This window comes from Lates calcarifer, linkage group LG20 (assembly GCF_001640805.2).
Source record: "Lates calcarifer isolate ASB-BC8 linkage group LG20, TLL_Latcal_v3, whole genome shotgun sequence".
In the NCBI taxonomy this organism is placed as follows: domain Eukaryota; kingdom Metazoa; phylum Chordata; class Actinopteri; family Centropomidae; genus Lates; species Lates calcarifer.
In genome coordinates this window covers 6,878,945-6,903,593 of record NC_066852.1, presented here as the reverse complement: position 1 = coordinate 6,903,593, position 24,649 = coordinate 6,878,945, and the positions used below count along the sequence as shown (strand labels likewise).

At 40.8% G+C, this 24,649-nt stretch overlaps 1 protein-coding gene across 1 annotated transcript in view; it reads left to right on the top strand.

The window, feature by feature from the left end:
* Window positions 1-18,080, top strand: part of uvrag (UV radiation resistance associated gene) — an 81,474-nt gene extending 63,394 nt beyond the window's left edge. Inside the window, exons 14-15 of the mRNA XM_018692092.2 lie at window positions 7,211-7,302; window positions 15,405-18,080. Coding sequence (XP_018547608.1) covers window positions 7,211-7,302; window positions 15,405-16,224 — 912 coding nt within the window. The 3' untranslated portion in view covers window positions 16,225-18,080. The remainder of the gene's footprint in view (window positions 1-7,210; window positions 7,303-15,404) is intronic.
* Window positions 18,081-24,649: the final 6,569 nt, after the last annotated feature.

Here is a 24,649-nt window from a genome sequence, read left to right as displayed (position 1 = left end):
TTGAAGTGTCAGCATTTCAGTATGGCATTTTCTGCCCATTCATAGAGTCTAAATCTAATGTAACTAAGTGGGAATGCTATAATAATTTCAATCTTAACTAAACATGTAGCATGGAAAGTAAAGAAATCCTTCAAAGTCAAGTATGAGACAGCAGGGATTCTTCACACTAAATATGTGGGAAGATATTTTCTGTGGTAAGCAAGCGGCTGTGGTGTTTATGAATCCTGATTCCCAGTTTGGCTTGAAGACTGGATGATGATGACCGTGGCATGTATTCAAGGCCAGAAAACTGTTCAAGTTTAAGGGAAGTGAATTTCTGCTGTGAATGAATTATATGACTGCAGCCAGACTCAAACAACTCTTCAGCCACGCTCTGTATATTTATTGAGACACATGAAAGGCTGCAGTAATTAATCAAGTTGGATTTCATATTCCATGCTGTACCACATGATTGTTGGGGTTTTGAACCTCCACTGCACCATGTGAGGTTTTACCTATCATTGTCCAATACAAAGCTGCAAATGTGAAACCGAAAAAACAGCAGGTCAGCGAATAAAGGCAAAGTATAACTGTTAACACACATCAAATATTTACAGTAAAAACACAAAAAATGTGTGTATTATTCTCTCATTTTCATTCTCCCATCTGTAGCCATTTTGTATACATCCTACTCAACATTTCAGTGTAATTTATTTAGTGGATAAGTGAAGGCTGTACAGAGTGAGTTTCTTTATGTGCCCAGGATAATCCAGATGGCTGGAATCATAGAAGCACCGCACTGTAGCAAACATAATCGACCGTTTCAAATCCACCAGTGAGCTAGAAAGAGCTTCCCAGAAGGGGGAATATGCTTAATAGAAATTTGAAAGAAAAAACAAACAAACAACAAAAAAAAAAAAAAAACAGGGAAGGCGAAGCACATTGAAGGAAATGCCAAGACTAGAGAGTACAAACCTACACCATATATCTTTGGTGTGAACAACTTAGTGGTTCCAAGAAGTAGTTTTGTATTTGTTTCTCCACCTTAACATCTCTCCCCCAAAACATTTCAGCCTCCATGTGTCCAGGTAAAAGTTTCAGTATATATCTAAATTCTCAGCCTCTGTGTTTACATGTAAAGTTTTTGCAGTTGGCTCCTGGTATTTCTGTTCTAGCTGCCAGAGAGACGCCATGGGCCAAACTATTCCAAATCACAAATCATGTTGCCTACATGGAGCAAATTCTAGGCCAGTTTGAATGTAGAGGCTGTGGGGAAATTATTTTATTTTATTTTGTGCCATTGTTCAAGGCTACAAACACTGCAAAGGGGAAAGTACATTTCATGCAAGATGTTAAAGAGCCACTGCCTTAGTAACTAGGCAGTTTTCATTTTCTGGTTCACCTGCAAGGTGTGAAATCAAAAATAATTTATTGTTTCCTTCCCCACATTCAAACCAATGGTCAAGCATAGTTCTGCTATATTGTGTTGTAGATTTGATTTAAGATAAATATACTGTATAATCCAAAAACTGGCTTTACCGCTTGGCCACAAAAGACAACGGCAGGATTGTAATTCTTCTGGACGAGTCAAACTGTTTATTGAAACGTCAAAACAATAGATCAGACAGAAATCTGTTAGTATGTAAATAGTGTTTTGCACCATATCAGCCCACTGAGGTGAATGAGCTGTTTATTTTCTCAAAGCTGGGCTCAGCCTTTAGTTGGCAACAAGAGATCTGTTGGCCAACAGAAAAAAGATATCGATCAAAAGATCCTGAGCTGTAAACATAAGCAAAAAATAATTAGACTGACATGCCACTGTGTGAACCACTTTCAAAAATGAGACATGGTGAGAGGATTAAAACAAGAACATGCATACACAAAATTAATGACAACTATAATGAGCAGAGTAAAACTTCACCTGCTGTTATGAGTAATGTTGGAACTTGTAGGCAGTGTAGTGTGAAGGAGTCTTCTACAGACAAAGTCTTGGCTGGAGTTGATCGCTCCTTGAGCTTAATCATGAACAAAACACCGTGTGTGGGGCATGTGGTTTACATACTCCAGCCAAACGACTCCAGAGGACACTATAGATGCCCCAAAAGCTGCTCTCACAAGCCAAGGAAGTTGGTTATTGGCCATTTTATTGCACGTCTCACTTGAATTTACATGTATTAAACTTTGAGGAATGGCCCATATACACCACCACCCATATCAGTCCAAACAGACGTGGACGCAACTTTATCCAAAAGTCTTTACACAGTTTTCACTATTTCATTGGTCACATTAGAATAATAACTTGCCAGATTGTAATAGTAAGCAAGCAGCAGTTTGACTGTTTTAACTACAGTAACTGTTTGGCTTTCCAAAAACTAGCAACCACTTGTTTGGTATACAGGTCACTGAAACACTCTTAGCTTAATATTTAACAGCACAGCATGTGTATTTTATAGCACTTCCTGGCAGGATCAGTAGAAATAATGATAGAAGTGACAGGAACTGTTTCATTACTCTGTAACAAATTAGTCCACACTAATGTTCCTGATTTATTGCAGGATACTGCTGCACTACAGCATCATTCAGCTCTTAAATTATTATTTGTTTTTACATCTTTTTTTTTTCATTCACTGGTATGTAAGCTCTTCATGAATTAACCAGGGGAGGTACAGTCCTGGAATATTATTGTCAGTGGCAGGTTATCTCCCCTAGCTCCACTTCTCTATATATGAGGTCTATGTATGGAGAATAATGTCTGTGTTAACCTCATGGTCTCTGCTGAACTATCCAGTCCACAGATTGACCAGAGGGATGGTGGAGGGAGGAACACCTGGTCAGCTCCTATATAACAAGCTGTCATAGGACCTAATGAGCTCCCTGATTATCTTCCCCAGGGAGTTTGTAAAACCTATGTATTATGTTAAAAAACATTTCTATTTTTACCCCAGTGGGTAAAAGCATGCTGATCATAAATCACAGGGTAATTGTCCATGATACAATTTGATTTGGAGACTTTTAACCTCTTGACACATGAAATGCATCGCTCTTGATGAAAATATCCTGCGTCCCAGATTTCCTCCCATCTCCACTGACGATGGAAAACCTCTTGTCAAATGATGCTAATAATGTGCACCAGCTGAACTGTTGTGATGTCTGCGCTGACAAGCAGCTTCTACGTTGACCTCATAAAAGAAGTGGAGAGGCGGGTGGGGTGCTCTGTTACCTGGGCCACCCTCCTACACCACATCGTCAGCAATCAACCTCAAAATTCTCTGCAGCCCGCCCACATTCGGGGTCTGATCTGAAGGTGATTAGTACTGACAAACTCAGGGAAACAGTAATATGTGGCATAAGCCAGACTGTGTTTGTTTAGCCGCTTTACAGAGCTCAGGGCAAACAAGCAGCTTTTGCCAAATGATGGGTGGCATGTACTGTAAACTGACTGGTTCCCGCCAGCTCTACTCAGTTTGAGTGTGTTTATGTGTGGTCGTGGCTCCAGTGGATTGGCAGGCTGGGGCTGTATACACTGCTGCATTCTTGTTGCCTTATCTTTGTGATGGATAAGGATGTGTCCCCAAATCCTCACATGTGATGGATCAGTTGTGCTCATCCTCTAAACTCTCACACACACTCATACCAAACTCTACAGTCATGCCAACTCATTTCCCACTACACATGCTGCAGTGTTTCCAAAGCCCTGAGTGGGTATTGTTGAAAAGGTAAACAAGGAAGGGAGTGTCCAGACACAAAGGTGTGAGCAATGTCGAGGAGACCTGGCTGGATCTGTTTCACTATGTCATCATGTGAAAGAACCCCCAGTGGGTGCCCCCAGTCCACCCCCTCTGCACATAGGTCCTCTCGCCTTTCAGCCGTCCTCAATGGGCCATGGGAATTTCTCACCACGATCTGGTTAGCCCCATTACAAAGAGCCCTGTGGCCAGCTTGAAAGCACTTCCATACACATACGCACAAGCACGCAAAGAACTCCACGAGCATTCATCACAAGGATATATGAAAGGGAAACTGGAAATGACAAGCTGTCTCAAGTGGACTGATTCTGAGCAATTTGTATGATCTGGTCTGTTATTGTTGACATAGGAACACTCTGAGATTGTTTCTTGATGCTGTGTTTGTACAGAAATTCTCCAAGATAGTCATTTTTTTGGCTCTTGGAGTCAGAAATTCTGCATACATTTTCATTCCTGTTGTGTGCAACAGAGATCAATCTGTTTTTTACCTTGTGTCCATTACAACACATTGCTTCATAACAGTTACAACACACTCCCAAGGTGCAGCTTGGGTTTACAGACCCGAATCTAAACCTTCCCTCAGCTGTTTGTTTCCATCCTACAGTCAAAGCTTTCATGGTACGACAATTGGAAATGACACCCAGCTTCAAGTCATTAAGCTGCCCCCTAAATTTCTTTCTCTTTTAGATTCTCTGTTTTCTTTTCCTCCAGATGACACAGCCAGGTCACTAATGTTTTTCTGTTTGTCTCTGGTGAGCAGAGAAAAAGGGAGGGGGACTGATGTTTGCATATTCGACAGCCAGCGTCCAGGATGTATGCCTTCCCAGGACTAAGTTCATAAGGAACACACATACATACACATACAGTCCAGTCTGAGGAGAAACTTAATGCGGTTTCCACCAGGGAGGGCCAGACCAGTTTATGAATATTGATAGAGTCTGGCTGGCTGAGCGCTGGGTCAGCTGTAGGGTTGCAGTATTCCATCTTCCAACCTGTCTGAATGTGTTTAACACACCTCGTTGCAGAGACAGTGTGAAGCAGCAGTCACCCAGCGCTGGTGGCTCTGCGTTGCTGCCAACCAGACACTTAGCTCAAGTGTTGTTGGTGCACACTGGCAGACATTTGACAAAAAGCCTGAGTGAAAATGTGTTCAGGTGGAGTTTAGAAATCTTCTGTGTTGGCTTGTCCGAGGCATACATTATGAAGAATCTTGAACCAACCGCATTCCTCACAGAAATATAAAGCATCTACACATGTGCTTCCAGTAACATCCTGTTATTTTTTTAATCCTCTCACAACAAGCTTCATAATAGTGAAGCGCGCTCGGAGCAAGCCAGTGATGTCACCCATCACTCTCTTGTCTTCACCCGTATCCAGTTTCTGTATGCTGCACGATCTCCACGCATAAGGAAAACAATAGGAGGCACACATACAAATGCACGCTCATGCTCTTTCTCTCTCCCACACACACTCAGACATACAGGCATGTAATTTGACAAAGGGCTCCTGTCAGACACGCAGTGTGGTTATTACACACACCACAGAGCTCAGGCCAAGTAATGGGATTTAAAGATAGCATTTTGTTACACCTTCTAACTGAGTGTCAAAGAAAGCACACAGCATATCCGACAAATGCTGTTTACCTTTGCTGAAGCCATAATATTTATTCTTTTCTTATATCTGATTCATGATTTCTAATTCATACTTTCTAGACCATAACTTTAAGATTTCCATTAGATTGGGACTTTCCTTTTTTTAGTGTTTGGCCACAGAACAAGCAAGCCCCCCTGCCCGATGTTGCTATGCTCTTTCTGTTTCTAAACTGGTGGTGTTATTGATCTTGGCCTACTGTTTCAAACCCAATTCCGTTCAGCCGGCCCTGTGGACAGCGCAGTGCCGTCATTTGGTCAGACCCTGAGGTTTACTCTGAGCCATGAATGGATCTCTGTGTTGTTCTCGTAGGTTTTGGACCACTCCATCACCAGCTGGGTTTCAAGGCGACACCCTTCCCTTGTCTGACTCCCTCAGTGTGAGCTGCTTTTGATAAAAACCCTCCTCTGATATTGTCAGAGCTGTTGTTTCTTTAGCTCCCCCAACCGACACGGACCATTTGAGGCCAGATCACACACAACACACTGTAACACTGATGCAGACACATGAACACATTGGTACATGTCCTCCACATACCGTACCACTCATTCCATACAGTTTACACATGATTCTGGCAACTGTTCAGACAGAATGGGATTTAGCCATTTTATGTTGAGGAGAAATTTGACACACATGCACATGTGGCCTGTGTGTACTCTGTCAGCATGACCTTTTGTGTTAATGCTTTTATACCACTCCCCTGACCATTAATCAAGCTTTACAAGAGCCACTATGTATTGCAGCAGTGCCCTGACTGAATACTACGGCATTTGCCACAAGTAAACTGGTATGGATGTGTGTGGAGAGCTGCTGATACCCTGAAAACAATTTGTCTCCTGAACTGTAAAACCAAACTCAACTCAGGCTCAAACTAAAAACGAGGAAATGTGATCTTTTGGCCTTTGAGGCTAAAACATTTATTTCTCTGTAATTCCATTATTATCATGCCACTCATTTGTTATGTGGTCATATATAAATGAGTAGCATGTTATCCTGGGTGAGGGGTGTGTGAGAGTCATGTGCACTTCACCAGAAGTGTGTATGTGTAAAAAGTAGAGTGGTTGTCGTGGCACCCAAGTGGAAACAAAACAGATGTCAGCTGGTGCAGGCAGTGTGTGTGTGTATGTGTGTGTGTGACAGAGGGGCCTCAGAGATAATACACTGGACGTGCGGTGTGATGCTCCTCTGCTGTTCAGTAATATAGGTTAAATAAACTCTCCCAGACAAGAGTTGGCTTGCTGTGACATCTCTCAACTGTTGGAGGAGATATTTCTGGCAGACAGAGTCAGAGTTTCAAGGTGGCCTTGTTGATTTTTTTTTTCTCTGGATTTGATTCTATCATCATGAAATAAAGCACTGTGGTACAAGGGAAGGAACATTCAAGGCCAAATTTAGAAGTAGGTGTATTGAAGACAGAGGGAGAGATCATGGAAGAATTTTTCCAAAGTGAGCTCCTTGCCCCATTTTGTCCAGGTGTATAACAGCAAGGTTTTCTGGGGTTTTTTGCCACCCGCATCTCATCCTCTGTCCTTTCACACACCTTACATATTAGCGCACATCGCTGGCATCAGCAAGGGATGCCCATTTTGTGTCCAGATGAGTAATAGTCTGATGGGGAGAGTAGAAGTGTGTCATGCTGAAAGTATGTAGACTTCAGACCTCTCCTGTAGGTGGTATTTCTTTCTTCTCTAAACTACGTCCAAACATGGAGAATGTGCATACGTGTCTAAGTGATATGTGGTAGTGCTGGGCCACCACACACATATCTGTAGTTCAGTATGATGATGTAGGCTGTTTGAGGTTAATGATACAGTATGTGTTCCCTTTTCTTGCAGCTGAGATATCAACATGGCTTGACCACCCCAGATCTGCAACAGACATTACCCAACCTGAAGAACTTCCTGGAACATGGCCTGCTGGTCCGATGGTAAGAATCAGAAAGACACAATTATTTCATCATAAGTCACTGAAGCATGAGAGAGTTTGTATAAAAGTGATGTGTCTGTATTCACAGGTTTTTTCTTTAATCAAACACAAGGACAAACCACTCTTTGAAATAATCAGAATTGGTTTCAGTTTTTTTTCATCAGTTAAGCATTTATTATTTCATTGTTTAATTTATTAAGACTCCCATAAACTTAATCAAAATAGAGCCTATTCTTCTCACCAGCCACTTTAACAGACAACATAAAATCACACTCTTAACACACAATAACAACAACCCACAACATACAATACTAGACAAACTGAAAGACAAAATTATAATAGATATATAAACAACACAACAAATACCTCAACAAGTGGGACTGAAAGGTGGTGAATAAGCATAAAGAGTTCCATGAAATCATGGCTCTGTACATAATGGTATTTTTCTGTGTAGTTTTGGCCCATACCTTTAGTTTATTTTTATTAAGTGCAGCGACATTATTTGTTAATCAGTCCACTACTGAATGCATTAATGGTAAATCATCTGTTAAAAAAAATAAAATAAAATAATGATCGTTCTACACAGCTTACTTGAGATATCTGCACCTAGTCAGATTTACACTTGAAAATCTGTCTGCTCTTTATTATGTTATGCATGTAATGTATAGAGCAGATTAATGGATTTTATGTGGAAGGATTTATATTTTATATTAGATTGTAGTATATTATATTGCTATCTGTTTCAGATTGTTCAACTAGATAATTAGTTTTTCAAATAGGATTAGTTGTTTTGACAACAGAATATTGGCCTGACACAGCACAGCATTGCCTAAAATCATATGGATGTCTCAGGTAAAAGTTAAGAATGTTATACTTTGACTTTGTAACGATGTGCCGTCTCTGCACATCATTAGTACATCCACATTTTAAAAAAGCATTAGTTAATGAGATTTACAGCAGTCACTTTGTCTGGTGAAGTGGAATGCTTAGATCTCTGCCTCTCTCCTTCTACAGTCTTATGGCCTGTGTGTAACCCTTCACTAAAACCTGGGAGTCGGTCTGTGTCAGGCCTCAGCTCCACTGCCCTATAAAAGAGAAGGCTGTCTTTGATCTCCTCTCCTCTCCCAGGGTCAGCAAAGGGGAAAATGTGTATTACACACATTAATTGAATAATCTTTTGTTTTGAAAGGAAAGAAGCCATGAAAAGCCTGAGCTCTCAAATCAGCCCCCCATCGCCCCGCCTTCCTTAATGGGAAGTGGAAGGGCCCAAAGATAGATGAGATAAAAGCATGGGCCCGCCAACCCTTAAGCTGTGTGCATGTGTATATGTGTGTACGCATGGATGGAAGTTTTTAAAGAAGTGGAGGTAGAAGTGTAACTGCTCCACAGTGGCTCGCCACAGCCACACTTCCTGTGTGACAATGAGACCTCAGGGACAGGAACAAAAGCTGCTCTATGCTGGATCAAGATACTGCTTCTCTCATCAGGCCACAGCAGCACTGAGCTAAAAACACGTTTACATCAGTCATTCACATTGTCATACGATACAGAGCTCTGCTGCTGAGGCGATAAGAGTTAGAAATACCTTGAAGGCATGACTCAACATTTATGGAAGGTTAGCAGAGAGTTAGATGAGAAGATTAATATCACTCTCATCTCTGTACTGTAAATATGAAACAGCCAGCAGCCAATTAGCTCAGTTTAGCAGAAAAACTGAAGCGGGAGAAGAAAGTTTATCTGGCTCTGTCCAAAGGTAACATTCCCCCACTGGAACCTCTAAACTACTGAACACATGTAAAACACGTCTTTGTGTTTGTTCATTCAGTTATAAACTGAAAAGCCACACTCAGACAAGCAAGACATACTGCACTGTAAATACAGTCTGCAATGATGCAGTGGAGGACAGTGGTACTTTTCAGTTTGTAAAATAGTATAATTTAGGCATAAAAGAGCTTGATAGGAAAATAATGTCAAACTTTGGGGAAAAAAAGGTAAAAATATATATAAAACGTATGCTCAAATTTAAGCAGAGCCACAGCTGTTAAAGCTGCCCCACTCTCATCGTAAGACCATGCATAATGCACCTTCAGCCTAACTGAGGATGAGGAGGTGACTGTTTCACAATGCCTGTAATACGGAGGATATGCACTGATTTTTCTTCACACACTGTTGCACCATTTCCTTCCCATATCAGTTCCAGTCTTCTTTTTGCCTGTTTGAAAAAGCCTAAATTCAGATACAGTTTCCAGCGCCGGGACCCAGCTTATGAAACATGAATATAAAAAAGCTGCATGGCAGCTGCAGGTAATTATCCTATATAGACTGTGTGAGAGAGGCTAATCTCTTTCTTCTATCCCTCCTTGCCACCTCTTTCTTTCTTCCACGCATCCAAACAGGGATGATGTGATGAAGGATATGAAAGAGGGAACTGTTTCCAGAACAGATTAGGGAATGGTTCCTCCCTCCATATAGAACTAATTCAGCATGCATCCAGTCTGCAGGGAGGGCCTTTCCCAAAGTGCCAAGACCCACACCATGGGAGCAGAATTGCAGAATCATTTATACAAAAGGGATGGAAAATCTGAGGAAAAGCAGAGTGCGTGTAAGAATAGAAGAGAGCGCACTATAGAGTCTATCTGTTTTGTACAGTGGGCTATATGATGCTTGTCTGGCAAGCTGCTGATCATATCTTCATACATCTCCTAACAGTACCTTCTCAGAAACACATCATAACATGTCATAATATATACAGTCAGGCTCTGGTGAAAAATGGGCAGTATAGGTTTTTTTAATCTCGCTGAAGGATGAGAAACAGCGGAAAAATGGTGAATCTATTACCGTGAGGGAGACAGAGACAGTACCAGAAACCAGTTCTTTGTAAACTGCACAGTCTGCTGAGATCAAAGCAAACGCATTCAACATGCTCCCATTTGCCGCTCCACATCCGCTGAGGGCCTGGCAGAGGTTCAGAGGGCCCTAATCCCACTCCGGTGCCTGGAAGCAGGGCTACGTACACGGGGGGAGGCAAGGTGTGGCAGAGCGCCTGGCCAGGCAGATTCAACACTGCAGCTGGAGGATGTGAACCTCCCCAAAGACCCCATAATGAGTGAAAAGTTAGCAAAACCGTGGTAGTCCCCTTGTGTTACATGATGTGCACAAAGGGTTAGAACATTTAGACAGCTGCAGTCTCATCAATGACAGATAAAAGGATATGATCTAAAATTTATATACCTAAAATTTGCAAGGTACATTAAACCTGACATGCACCCTATTAATTCACTGTATTTACAGTAATGAAAGATGATTTGGAAGGATAAATCAAGAATATTTCCTTTTTCTCTGTTCATGTGATATTCTACAAAGGTACTCTGGTTCCTCAAACACAATTTCCTCCTTGCCCTTCAGGAATAATAATGCCATTACCAATCCATTTTTTCTCCCTCTGTCACATAAACCATTATTTTAATGAACCACATGTTTACATTTCATTTCTTAAAGGAAGTCACCAGAACATGATAGCATATGATTTTTAAAATAAGGCCTTTAAATCCTCCAAACCTTGAAAAAAATTGGTCATGGATGTCAGAACTTAAACTGTAAAGTATAAAGTATCAGTGTGTCCAGTTAATATAACCTAAACCTAATGTGTCCATTTTAAGTTCATCATAGACAGTGGCAGATATTTTTAAAAACTTTTTTGACAGAGCCAGGCTCATTGTTTCCGCATTCCCAGCCTTTATTATAAGCTATGCTAACTGTAGAGCGGTACCAAACATATCTTCATATCCAAAATCAATAGGCACATTTTCCACATTTTCTTGAAATTTAATTCCAATATCGTTTTGCATTCAAACTGCCAAACCTACAGTAGATTAAATTTAATCGCATAATTTAGTTCCCCATTGGCTTTTGACATATTCAGCCAGACAGCAGCTACATTCAGATCTTGATATTTTGAATAAAATAATAATAGTAATAATAAAACATTGTTTAAAATTGTAAGAAATTGTTTTTAAAATAATACATTTACATTTGCACTTACTTGTTGTTTCAGTGTATTGTCTATGTAATATGACATAAGTACTAAACTGATGTATGACATACATCAGTAATTGACCATTGAGCAGTGTGAGGGTGTTGTTGATCGTGTTGCTCATGCTGTGCTGTGGTGACTCCCCATCTTCAAAAGCCAGACAGTCAATAAGTCCTGCCCTATTACAGCAAAAAGAAAACTTAGCTTCCACCATAGTGCATTATAGTTTCACAGGGATTTCCCTAAACCACATCAAAAAACCATATCTTATCTGCCATTATTTGTTTTGGCCCAAAATCATGGCTCCGTAGCAGGATTTGGATATGAACAGGGACATGTTGTGAAGCCTGCTGGGGGATTGGACAGTGGAAAGGTCTGGCTTCCCGAATTCCTCAGTCAGCCTGAAATATGCCAGGTTTGACATCAGCAGTGGAAAGGAAGGGATCAGGCAAAAAGCTTTGGAGGAGTGAAGGCTATTTCTGGCTCTGCATGTCAAGTTTTCTGCATGATGATTTAGCCAGAGGCCTCTTAGCTGCATTTACAGTGTGCAGTCAGGTTGTTGTCAGAGTAATGCAGGAGAGAATGAGGCCCAGTGAAACTTAGACTTACTGTAGGTGGGTAGCTTGGGCTACTGGTGGAGGGAACCTATCACTACACAGCTGCGCATCATACATTAGAGGTGAGCAACAGGCTTTTTTCCCATCAGTCTGGTATGTTGAACTATCATGAATTCACTTTGCTTGTCATGAAGTCGAAGCTGCACAGACAGTCTGAGACCTTGATTATTCAACTCCATTTTCACCCATAGAGGAAATATGGAGGGTAATTTCTTCTTTATGCACATTTTATTTATTATTATTATTATTATTATTATTGTTGTTGTTGTTGTTGTTGTTGTTATTATTATTATTATTATTATTATTATTATTATTATTATTATTATTATTATTATTAATAATAATAATAATAATAATAATAATAATAGTAGTAGTAGAAGTTGTAGTATCGATACAGTTATTGTTGGTGAGGTCATGGCATCAGAAGATACTGAAAGCAAAACTTCCCCAAACTTCCATCCATTTGCAGAGGGAAGTTGAAGCATTGAACATATTTATTAGATGAGTAATGCTGGATGTGCCCAGCAACATCATTACATGCTAAATAACAACTTGTAGTGGACCGCAGCATCTACCAGAATGGGTATCAGTCAATATCTGTCATGACTCAGGCATGCCTGGCAACTCATCAGGGGTAAATACTGTCTCCACAGAACTGATGCAGTGAATATTTAAACCCAACTATGTCCACTCTCGCTAGGAGCTCTAAGAGTGTTGCATGGATCATTAACTGTCAACCTCATGGTGGTTCTAGAGGAAAAGTCAGATCACCAGAGTTATAACGATTCATCCTCTGGGAACCATGAATGTATACTCTGGCCGTTTATTAGGTCATCTAGCTGAAACTAATACTGTCTAATACAACAATCCTGCAATAAGTCCTAATAATCACTTTTTATTGATGCTTTTGTAGAGGTCTTGATTCACCTGTATGATCATTAGGACTGTTTTATTAAACTGCATTAGTGTCAGCTAGATGACCTAATAAACTGCTAACTTAGTGTGTGTTATAAAGACAGTCTATCCAATAACAGTTGAGATATTTCAACCCAGCAACTACTTGTACGCATGATTTATACAAGGGGAAGAACATTTCAGAAAGGAAACAGAGAGAGTAAATGTTTATTAAGAATATGAAAAATCTCACGCAGTGCACCAAGAATGTCAACACGAGACACAGTTAGTTCATGCAACAGGAGTATTTGGCCTTACTCTGAAATGATGCTGTATGAGTTCCAACTTTTCCAAACAACTTGAAAAAGTGTTTTTCAGCAGTTTTGTCTTCCCAGCACCCTTAATAGGCACATATGCTTGCTGTGGCTATACATGCATAGCCTAATTGCCGCATTAAAAAACATGTCCTCAGTATAAGAGTTAAAATGTTTCAAGAAAAAATGTTATGACTGCCCAGACGTTTGCTTGGCTGAAGTACTCACTTACACGACACACCCATTTTCCTCTGTTACTCATATGCTGCAGCATAATTTGACACAAATACTAGAACTAATGTAGCCCCAACCAAGACACAGAGTGGAACAAAATAATGTGGTCCAAATACGAAAAAAGACTTTGTGTGATGCTCATGTGATTTTTTTGCCAGTGTCAATATCACATCTGTTCTAAAATCAGAGCAATGGATTATACAAGAGAGTCAGCTGGAGGAAGGAACGGAAAAATATGGCTGATGATAATTAAAATCAAAGCTGTTGCTGTCGTAAGGACATCACTCAGTCAAGCCAAAACAACATAGTAGTCGCTTATTAGCTTGTTATAAATGATGCACTGAAACCTTAAACTTTACTCCGTACCAGCTGTGTCCGGTTTCCAAGCCTGTATTGTGTTTCAAAGGGTCTGAACCACATTTTCCACTTACTTAAATGATAATTGACTTCTCATGACATCTGTCGTTATTCCTTTCCACCAAATCAGGTTTTGAATTTTTGGACTGGCTTCCAAAGAGCCCATGATGGTTTCATTTGGAAATTCAGAGATAAGTGTTTGAGATGGCGAATCAATCAACTACTATATATATATATACTTTCTTTTCCATTTGTCTCCCCAGTAAATTTGGTGTTAAAGAGCACATTGTTTCCATTTTGCCTGAAAATGGTTTGCTGTAGAATTAACCATGTGCTTATTAGGGGAGCAGGCTAAAGCCATTTATATGAAATGATGTGTTTTGATGGACGTGTGCTGCCAAGTAAAGCACAGCCCATCTCCTGCTCTGCACACTAAAGATGAACACTCTCACGGGGTCAGGTCATTACTGCTTGCCTTTATTTTCTTAACCCTGACCCCAGTTGACCATCCAACATTTACATCTATGCGCCTCCAATTAGATGAAATGTTAACCGTGAGGTGCCTGTATTTACAGGTTGTTACCACAAGCAGTTACATACTGTACTTGAGACTGTAGATGGTTCTCATTTACTGTATAACAGGCACTTTGAAGTTTGACAAGTTTCTCTTAAAACTAGACAGGCTTCTGCTCTCTTCTCAGCAGGGTCCTGTCTGTGAACCCTGTCAGACCACCTCGGCAGGGTGCCTGCAGCGGTCAAGGTCAGGGCCCTTTTTACAAGCCATCATGTGTTTGGTGCTGAAGCTGTCCATCAGACTGGAAGCTAGTACACAATAAACACATATGTCAACCAGTGCTCTCATCACTGATGTGTAAGTGCCACTGTTTTAAGCAAGACTTCTTTTGCAAGTGCCAAGCAACAGGAGAAAATTTACGAGGACATCTATTATGGATGGACGTCCAACTGAACGAACAAAGATTTGTCTTTAACTCATTAACCAACAGATGTGAATCTCCAAAGAGCATGGGGAGGCCCTGCTTCACCTTTAACCTCCAACAGTACAGAGCCTCAGCTCCTGAGATAGCAGACTGGTCACGTTAAACTGACTGCTAAGTAGTCCAGTGAATTATGCATGGCCTTGGCTATCGGAAGAGGTGGTGAGGCCCCCATTTAAGTAAATTTATGGTTCTAGTACTGGGGTGGGGCGGGGTGTCCCAGATCCCAGAGTCTGTTATCTGTTATGGAGGAAAATGTCTGACATACTTGAGTGGACGCCTGTTGCGCTCTTCCACTCAGCAGATCTGGAGTCCAGTCTCACAGGCTGTACAAATGTTTTCTGAATGTTGTAAGGTGAAGTGATTTACAAAGCGCTGCAGCTGTCTTTCTCCTGGATCAGGGGAAAGGAGGTTGGTGCTTTGGGTGGAGGGGTGCTGATGAGATCAATGGAGAACCAGGTCCAAAAAAAACTGGGTGTCTCATTCCCCTCTTAGGACGTCTCAGTCATGTTGGCTGTAGAGATTAAGGCTTACTGTAATATGGAAGAGAGTCAAATCTTAACTTGAATTTGATTAGATACTGTTCATAGAATTTCTAATGTCATTTGCTGTTTTTAATGTTCCTGCTCATTAAGCTTCTTTCTCTTCCTTCCTCACAGTGACCGACACCATGTTTCTAGCTCCATCCCAGTGCCCTCCAAGTCCCAGCTCGGTGTGTCTGCTGCCTCGGAGATAGGCTACCCCTGCCACACCAGCTCCCCAGACCGAGGCCTGAGGAAAAGGGCGAGCTCAGAGGCAGATAAATACAAGCCTACTCCTCCACCCAGCTACAATACAGCCATGGGCGAAGAGCAGCCCCCGGTTGGCCTGGCACCACCCTCGCCTTCACCCAAACACCTATCCTCCTCCCTTGATGCCGGCATGGCCTCACTTAATCTGACCAAGACTATGGAGGCCAACGAGGAGGGAGAGCAGAGGGAGGAGAAGCAGCAGGGTGGGAAGACAGCAGTGGAGGTGGAGACATGCAGACGTGCTGACAGAGAGATTGAAGTAGATAAAGAAGAAGAGACTGAAGAACAACCGCCCAGCAGCACAGGGGCGCCTAACTCTGGTGAGGAAACAGTGGCCACTGTTCAGCACACGAGCACAATGAACGGCTCTTTGGTACCAGGACAGGCGCCCCTCAGCCTGGTCCCAGAGCTGCGCTGCTCTGTGGAGCAGGCTGAGGAAATCATGGGCACAGAGGCCACTGGCTTAGGCCTGGGGTTGGGGGTGGGAATGGGGTTAGGGCTAGCGGATGAGGCCCGGTTGGAAGACTACCGCTGCATCCCTGTGGACCACGCAGTAGCCGTGGAGTGTGACGAACAGGTTCTGGGTGAGCTGGACGAGGCTGGCTTTGAGGAGTTCTCCAGGCGCATCTATGCACTAAATGAGAACATGTCCAGCTTCCGCAGACCGCGCAAGAACTCTGATAAGTGAGGCAGAGGACCTAAGGAGAGAGAGAGGCATGAAAAAAACTTGCACAGGGGCTTTGGACGAATACAAGGCAGGGAGAAAGGTGTGGTCCTCACTCCCTAAACGCAGCATCAAAAATCATATGAGCTATTCTGGAATAACGACCAATTTGCACTTATTGTAAACATTTCCATAGTAATCTTTTAAAAGGAATACAGTTAAAAGTGGAAGTACTGGAACAGTGAGCTTAGCTTTTATTTTTATTAATATATTTTTTAACAATGGATACAAAACAATAACTGTCTTTTTTATCCACAAAATGATTTGGCCTTGTGTTAAAAAATCACCCTCTAGGATGTAGTGTCAATGTCATCAGCTGATGTTCCATACCAGGGACCATTGATGTAAAATAATGCACAAACAATGTGCTCACTCACACTTTGTTTTCAAACCCTTTCTGCAATAAAAACACTGAGCTTCTTGTGCAAAACATCATCACCTCTAAACACATGAATCAGTACACCAGGGTATAAACATGTTATAAGAGAAGTTTTATCAACTACAGACTCATCAACACAGCCAATAGATGCACACACTGATGGGAGTTTTATCATGGTGGACCATCCTCTATCACAGAGCCTGCTGTCCCAGTACTTACACCTCTGACTGTTCAAGCAAACATTGAGATGCTTCCCGAGCCTTCATTCAGGGTACATGGCAGTGGGTGTGTGCTGGAGTGAGGACACGGGCATGTGTACGCGTGTGTGTGTCAGGGCTTCACATTAGCATGCAACCACAGTCACAGTTAGATTTTAAGTAATCTCACCAATGACCTTTGAGCATGGCAGGATTTTTTTGCTATTGCGATTTTTTATTTTTATTTTTTTTTTTTTGCTAATCCCAAAGTGAGGTGGGAGCTGGAAGCTGTAGCCCAATCAGAGACTCCCTAACTGTGACACACTACATCTCCTCCTCAGTTCAACCCACCGGTCGTTCTCCTCAGGAGGGGTCGAGTTTCTCCTTCAGGGTTTTAAGATGAGGATCACAAGAGTGGCAGGTTGGAGCTCACAGCACATGGCAGGGATACAGTGCAATTGTTTTTCTGTCCATCTCCATGTCCTCTTTTTTTTTTTTCTCTTTTTTTCAATTTTAATGTACCCCATCAATATTAACTTCAATGTTAATGTTAAGTCCACTGATTCTCATATTCAGTAGACCAAAAATTAAATTCTGTGTCTGTGTTCTGTTGGAATTTCTCACTCAGGCTCTATTGTAATTGTTAGTAGCAAGTGTCTCAATCCCATTGTCTGTGATTTTGACCCTTGTCTCCCTGTTCTGAATGCTTTCTTGCACTGGTATTCAATTATTGCATTATTTATGTCTCTCCACAGTTGTGTGTGCTTTGTGTCAAAGGAAATCAATATTTAGTTTTATTTTCCCCAGTCAAATGGGGTGTCATGCATAATACTGTCAAATATTAGACTGATCATAACTGGTTTGTGAGTCCTGATGTGGACAGCTGCTTTGCATCGCCTGCCATGACAAAGATGGACTCTCCACCGGCAGCCCACTTTGTGTTTCAGATCCAGTACTGTGGTTGCTGAATGTTGAGAAGTATTGTATTTAAAATTAAAAGATGAACCATGTTAGATCATTTCCATAAACTGCTATACACTTCGGTAAGTGACCATGTACATATACTTTTGTATGGAGGATTTTTTTCTTTTTTTTTTTGGGTTATTAAAGACTTGCAGTCCCATGGCATGGATGTATGTAGCCCCCTTTAAAAGACTGGTCTGCCTGCATCTCTATTGGCGCGGGTGTGCTCAAGCTTGAATGTACAGTGGTTTTAGAAGTGAAATTATAATGTATGAAACATGGAGGCTATGATGATTTCAAAATAGTATGAAAATGGACAAAATTCTATCTCCTGAAAACAGTTAAATGAAAACTACAGCCATTGTACAGCTCTGTGAGGCAGCACTTTGAGCTAAATGCTAATGTCAGCATGACAACATAACTTGTTGGGATATCTCACTCAAATTATTTAGTTCTACCAAATGTCATAGAAATCCATCCAACAGTTGTTGATATATTTCAGCCTGGACCAAAGTGTTTTAACTGATGACAAATACCTCTCCATCATTAAAGGTCAGAATGACATAAAGGTAGAAAACAATGAGGATGTTTTTAGCATTTTACAAGAGTAATCAGATGCCTCTTTTTTAAGATTAATTTTCATCTCTTTGCCAAATCCTCTGAGCAGCTGATAGTTGTGTGACGTACCTAATGACCATTCAGGCCATGATAAAAATCCACAGGAGGTATCACCAACCCATAGTGATGAACCAAACGTGGTGTGTTTTTAGAAGCTGTGTTTGTTTCATTAAAGGGTAGAAGTATTGGAATGCCACCTGTGCACGCCCACACAGGTGTTCTCACTAATTCTAGACCTCATTAAGGTTGGGTACATGAGGTCACCAAACACCATATAAAAGCTACACCTAACAGTTATTTTCATCACAGATTAATTGGGCCATTTCTTAATAAACTTATTACATGTCTGGTTCATAAAATGATACAAAATAGTGAAAAATAACCATCGATATGTCCTAAATCCCCTGGAAGCTGAAACTGCAATCATTTGTATTTTTCTTAAAAATGAATGAATTATCAAATACTTGCAGATTAATTTTCTGTTCTGTACTCAGTTAATCAGCTAAACGTTTTAGCTCTGCCCATGTACTAATAAAACAAAGGGGCTTTTCACTGCAGATATTGTTGACTTTATAGGAAAAGTAACTAATAACATTAGCAGTGGCTGTTTCCCCGTAAGAACAACACAACAAGGGCCCTGGAACTGGCACACCTAAATGGAAAGCAGCCATTTTTCACTGTTAATTAATTCACCATTAATTACACCTCTGCTTCCCCTGCTGTGTCAAGTCAAAATGAAAAATTCCTGTAAAGGTGCATTCTGTGTTGTTTGTACACACTAAGACTGTAATGATAAAAAAGGTCTAATCAGGACAAATCAGAAAAGCACCTGCAAGGTTGGACCACTAACTGCATTTCATGATTTGATATGTTAATCTTTGCCGTAGCTGATATGTTTATGGGCTATTATAACACTATTTCATCAGAGTCATCTCAGGATAGGGGAAAGAATCCAGGTGCATCCTCCTTTAAATCGCCTGTAACACATAAATCTGGCAGGTATTGCTTTTATATGTTTTTTATCTATCTGGAAAACATCCCATCTGACATATTTTACATGTAACTCAATTTAGTTTTGTCAGATAAAGTCTTTTGTTCTTTATTTAGGCTTTTCGAGACATGCTGCACCTTGTATCCCTGCTCATTATTATGGAAACGAGAAAATGGAAACATTTTGAAATATTGTACTGAGCTCAGAAAAACATTGTAGTGCTACAGGGGTGAATAATGTCTTGTTTTACTCTTGATCTGTTTTTACTGTCTCTGCAATTATTTGTACTCTAGCCAGAACAGATAAGAGGAGTAGCTGTTGCATCTTTTGTATTTTGGTTAGTTATAGCACATTTTTTTTATTCTTTTGACTTGATGAAAAATCGTCATAGTGCAGCCACTTTTTTCAGATTCTTAACATTATTTTCCTTTACTAGAGCATCTTCAGTCAGTTGTTAAGAACAAATTCAAGCCTTTGGCCTTCATTCACGTTGACACTGTGAGCACCACAGACCTAACATACATATAAACATGTGGTTGTGCAGTTCAGTCTTACTTGAAGTAAGCTCTTTTCTAATGAAATAAGCCCATCTGCATTCCTTTACCTCATTATGCACTTAACTGAGTAAAACCCAACCTTTCTGGTGGTATTACTGTGCCACTTTGTTGTTAGGGCTCCAGGTAATGTATCAATTTGTTCACTTTAGGCACCGGAAAACAGTAACTTAAAGCATTTGAAGCACACCGTGTGCTACTAATTCACATCCCTTGGTTGTTTCCTCTTGGAGGATTGCTATCAATATATTTTAGCCCAATACTCACAGAAATCTAGAATCACCTGTTGGACTTTTCATAGTTTTTCCCCTGAAGAATTTCAATAATGCAGATGATTGCTGAATTGTCCTTTCTGCTTCCAGATATACATAAAGCAGTTTCCTGCTCCTCGATCCTATAAGCACCATGTGTCACTCTGCTGACTGTCTGCTCGTATAGCTAAGCCCCTGCAGGTGTCTGAAGGCTTCAACACTAAGCCCTCTGGGAATGACATTTCATCCAGGCAGAAACAGGACATTTGTGCCATCATGGAAGGCAGACCCGCTTGAAGCATTACATGTCAGCCCGTGTGCCTTTGCACAGGTGCGTGGCTTAAAACGTTGATAGTTTGCAGGTTATTATTGTAGTTTTAAGTTTATGAGAACAAGAACCGAGGCATTGAGAGTGAGAGTAAGCAGGCCTTATTTCCTTACTCACAAAGCCATCTTCATATTTTTGAGCTGAGTACTCAGTTTAAAGAGTTCAGCACTGCTGCAGTGTATAGTCTGCTGCACTGTTCATCATCACAGGCACCTCACAAAATACACACCAGACAAACCAGCACTGCCTGCTGTCTAAGCCCAGGCCTCTGGGCTTTACACCACGATGTGTGTATGTGTATGTGTGTATGTGACAGTAATGAATGAACTCTTACTCTCTGTCTTAACCCCGCGGCAGTGTCCTCATTTACTATGATTATTGATTTAAATATTCACTGGCCAAATTGTCCAATCCATCTAATCCCTCTGACTGTCCTGTGGTAGACCAGAATCCATCTCAGCAGATATCAGAAGTAGGATAAATAGTGAGCACGGGGAGGAGAATAGCTGCAGTCCATCAACACCTCATTTATACTGCAGGCATATCATCTGTCACACCGTCAGTCCCAGGTCAAAGTCATTCACAGTATCCTTGTCATTCTTAGGTCTTAGTGATACTCTATACCCTTGTCATTACCTGGTCTCCACACACAGTAGATCCCTTGTCATTATTTCTCTGGATATCACTCATGCACTGTAATCCTGTCATTACTTACATGTCAGGCATAACAGCGAGAACTGCATGTTTATTTTTGGAAATCTGTGAACAAATGGGAGTAAAAAAAAAAGTCAAAAATATTTGATAGCTGTTCCATATACAGTTACATAATATTTTGTGGATTAATGACTGTCATGCGTCTCTTCAGAATAACATCAGAGTAGAGGCGATATATAAATCTTCATTTTAGTCAGTTAATTTCTTGTTGTTTTATGACTGTTACAAAGTGAATTCTTCTGATGATCAGTTACATCTGGGAAATACGCTTATTTGTTTTCTTGCTGAGAGAAATATGAAGATCAATAGCATTATCATGTCTGTGCTTTAAAATGAAATGCTTTTAACTTTGAACAACACATTCCTCGTCTCAGACATGAAACTGAATTCATGAGAAATGAAATGTGATTTCTTGTGACCTTGTGATAGAACCAAACAAGCTGCTTGCTCCTGTTTCTAGTCTTTATCATCCTGAGCTAACCTCATCTTGATTGTATAATTCACTTTGTATTCGATGTATCACTAAATAGCCTGGCCAGCTAGAAAATGTATGTTCTCAGAATGTTCTGAGAACGTCCCTGTTTGTGTGAAGGATGTTGCTTGTAATGTTCCTGGAGGTCAATGTTAGGGACCATTCCAGCAGAGATTGTACATTCCCTAAATGTTCGGACAATGTCCCACCAATGTAAGGACATTGTAGAGTTCCGGGATGTTCTGAGAATGTCCCGCTGGTGTAAAGGATGTTGCTTTTACGTTGCCAGAACACTCCTGGACAATCACAATGTGGGTTCTTTAAAGGTAGGGTGAAGTTGTTTGGCAGACTTCCAGGGAACATTCAGAAAGTTCTTGGAACATATAGGGACCATTGCTATAGGATGTTCTTCTTCTTCCTTCAACACCTTTTGAGTGCTTTTAGGAAGGTTACGCAAGGTCCCCAGAACATCTCCTCCTACATGGGTTTGTCCTAAAGTGAATGCCCCACATTTAAGTATCAACACTGGGGACAGGAGTAGGGCAGGATTCAGGTATGAGTCTTGGCCAGCGTTCAGCTCTGTGGTATTAAGTCAACATGAAGACACAAAGTACTTTCTCATTCATTAGCGAGTTGAGACCTCATACAGCAACTATAACTCTTTATTGCCGGATTATGGTCACAATACAGGGATTGGGGGACTATGTTACAAGCGTGGAGGGAGACGCAGCAGCTCCGGTGTCCTGTCTGAGAGTGTAGACCAGGCCCTGGTGTATCCGCTCACTTCGACCTGTCCTCATCCTGGACTTGGTTGGTCAACGTTGTGCTGTGACCTGGCTCAGCTGTTTAAGCTATCTCAGAAACAATACTATCTGCTTGGATAAAATCCCAGTCACCTCTCCAGTTTTTCAGCAGTAAAATCTTGCTCCTCGCTATCCCTCTGAGTGTTTCCCTTTCTTAAAACATGAGCCCCAACCTTTCCCGGCCATTCACCAGACCCAGACTTTTATTGGGCTGACTTATTCTCTCCACATGCTCCAGTTGCACAGCCTAATGAAATGCAGTGATGTCCAGCTGATTTCATTGCCACAATATCAATATTAGGATTGGAGTGTTGTGAGTGCAGAATTCTGTGTAAAAAATAATATCACAATCACCATGACAGTTTTATTACAGGCCTTGTGAAATTAAAACCAATTTCTGAAGACTGATGTCATTGCACTCATATGAGGATTTCATGGTAAATTGGTGCTTGAGGACATTGTGGCTTTCTATGATTACCTTTAGAAAGTTTGAATGACGTAATTGACACCTGACATACAGACGAAGGTGGAATACTCCCCAAACACACAATGGACCTGAACAACAGTCCCCCTACAGCTAACAATGGGAAACAATAAGAAAAGCCATATCACAGCACCAAGGGAAAGATTAGATTTTGGTCGGCTGTTCATTTTGCTTTTGTACAGTAGGCCTTGTGCTGTATTTGGTGTACATGTTTTGAAGTAGATGTACTTTCATGGATAACATCATGCTTTCTCCTCTCTTATTTCTGAGAATGATTCCCTCTGTGTGTGTGTGTGTGTGTGTGTGTGTGTGTGTGTGTGTTTGCCTTTGAGGTACAGCCATGCATTGATTCATGGTCCTGATCTCGTGACTAAAGCACTGGCTGAACATCAGTCTTCCCAAACAACAACGGCATCCTGCTGAGCTGCTACCAAGGATTACATACCACTGCATGGCAACTGATGAGAAGAAACTGCAAGGAGTAAAAAGAAATACTGTTGGTGTCTGCTTGTTGTTTGCACATATTGAACCGTTACTGCTATATTGTTTCAGTATGATTTTGCTCTTCTTCTGATTCATCACAGTCCTACCATTCCCGTTTACAGTGTCCTTTATCTAATACCCAGTGTATTCAGGTGTGATGCAAATGGAATTACTTTTCCACGTGCAAATTTGGCAAATGGTATTCTGTAAAAAAAAAACCAAAAAAACAAAACAGTTTAATTTTTAATTTTGCCTCGCTTATTTGAAGTGCGTATAAAAAAGAATACAACTTAAGTGCTCAAGTGAAGTGAATCGTTGGATCAATGAATATGGTTTGGGTGAGTCCTAAATAGGTTTACAATGATATTTTAATAATGTGGACATGTATGAAAAACCTGGGTCGTTAAACAAGATCTACTGATTTGCAGACTTTACCTCTAGAACCACCATGAAATTGATAATTGTAGTTTTGAGTGATATGTCTCAATAACTTGAATGGATTAACATGAAGTTTTGTACTTATAATCATGTTCCCCTATGCTAGACATCATCATGCTGACATAAACATTTAGCTCAAAGCACTGCTGTGTCTAAGTGGCCCCATAGAACTACCAGAATGGCTGAGGACTGTCTTGTCAATTGTGAAATACTCAAGAATTCTAAAACTGTTGGAATGAAAGAGAACATTACTCTCTGATGACCTGCTCACAACTCAACCTCTGACCAAGGGATGTCCAAGTTCAGTTTATAAGGTCAAGAGCCATAAAGGTTGGGAACCACTGCCACCAGGAGTACAATATTTACCTCCACTAATGGACAACAACACTTTAAATTTTCTTGACTTTTTTAATAGGGTTTGGTTTACTGTCAAAATGAACAACTGAGGGTCAGCTTCTACAGGTTACTCAGGTCAGGCAGCTTTATAGACTTAATTCCTATAGCAACCATTCCAAACATAAGTCATACACAGGTGATACAGTGTTACCACATCTGTGTACTGTAGCTTTTTGCAATAGCTACAGTAGTTGATAATTTGTTATTAACATGTTAAGTAAATTATCTTTTTGACATTTTTTGAGTTCATCATATGTCAAGTGTGCTTTTAAATTCAGAATGTCCAGCATGGGAAAGAAGATACTATTTTGACTCAAA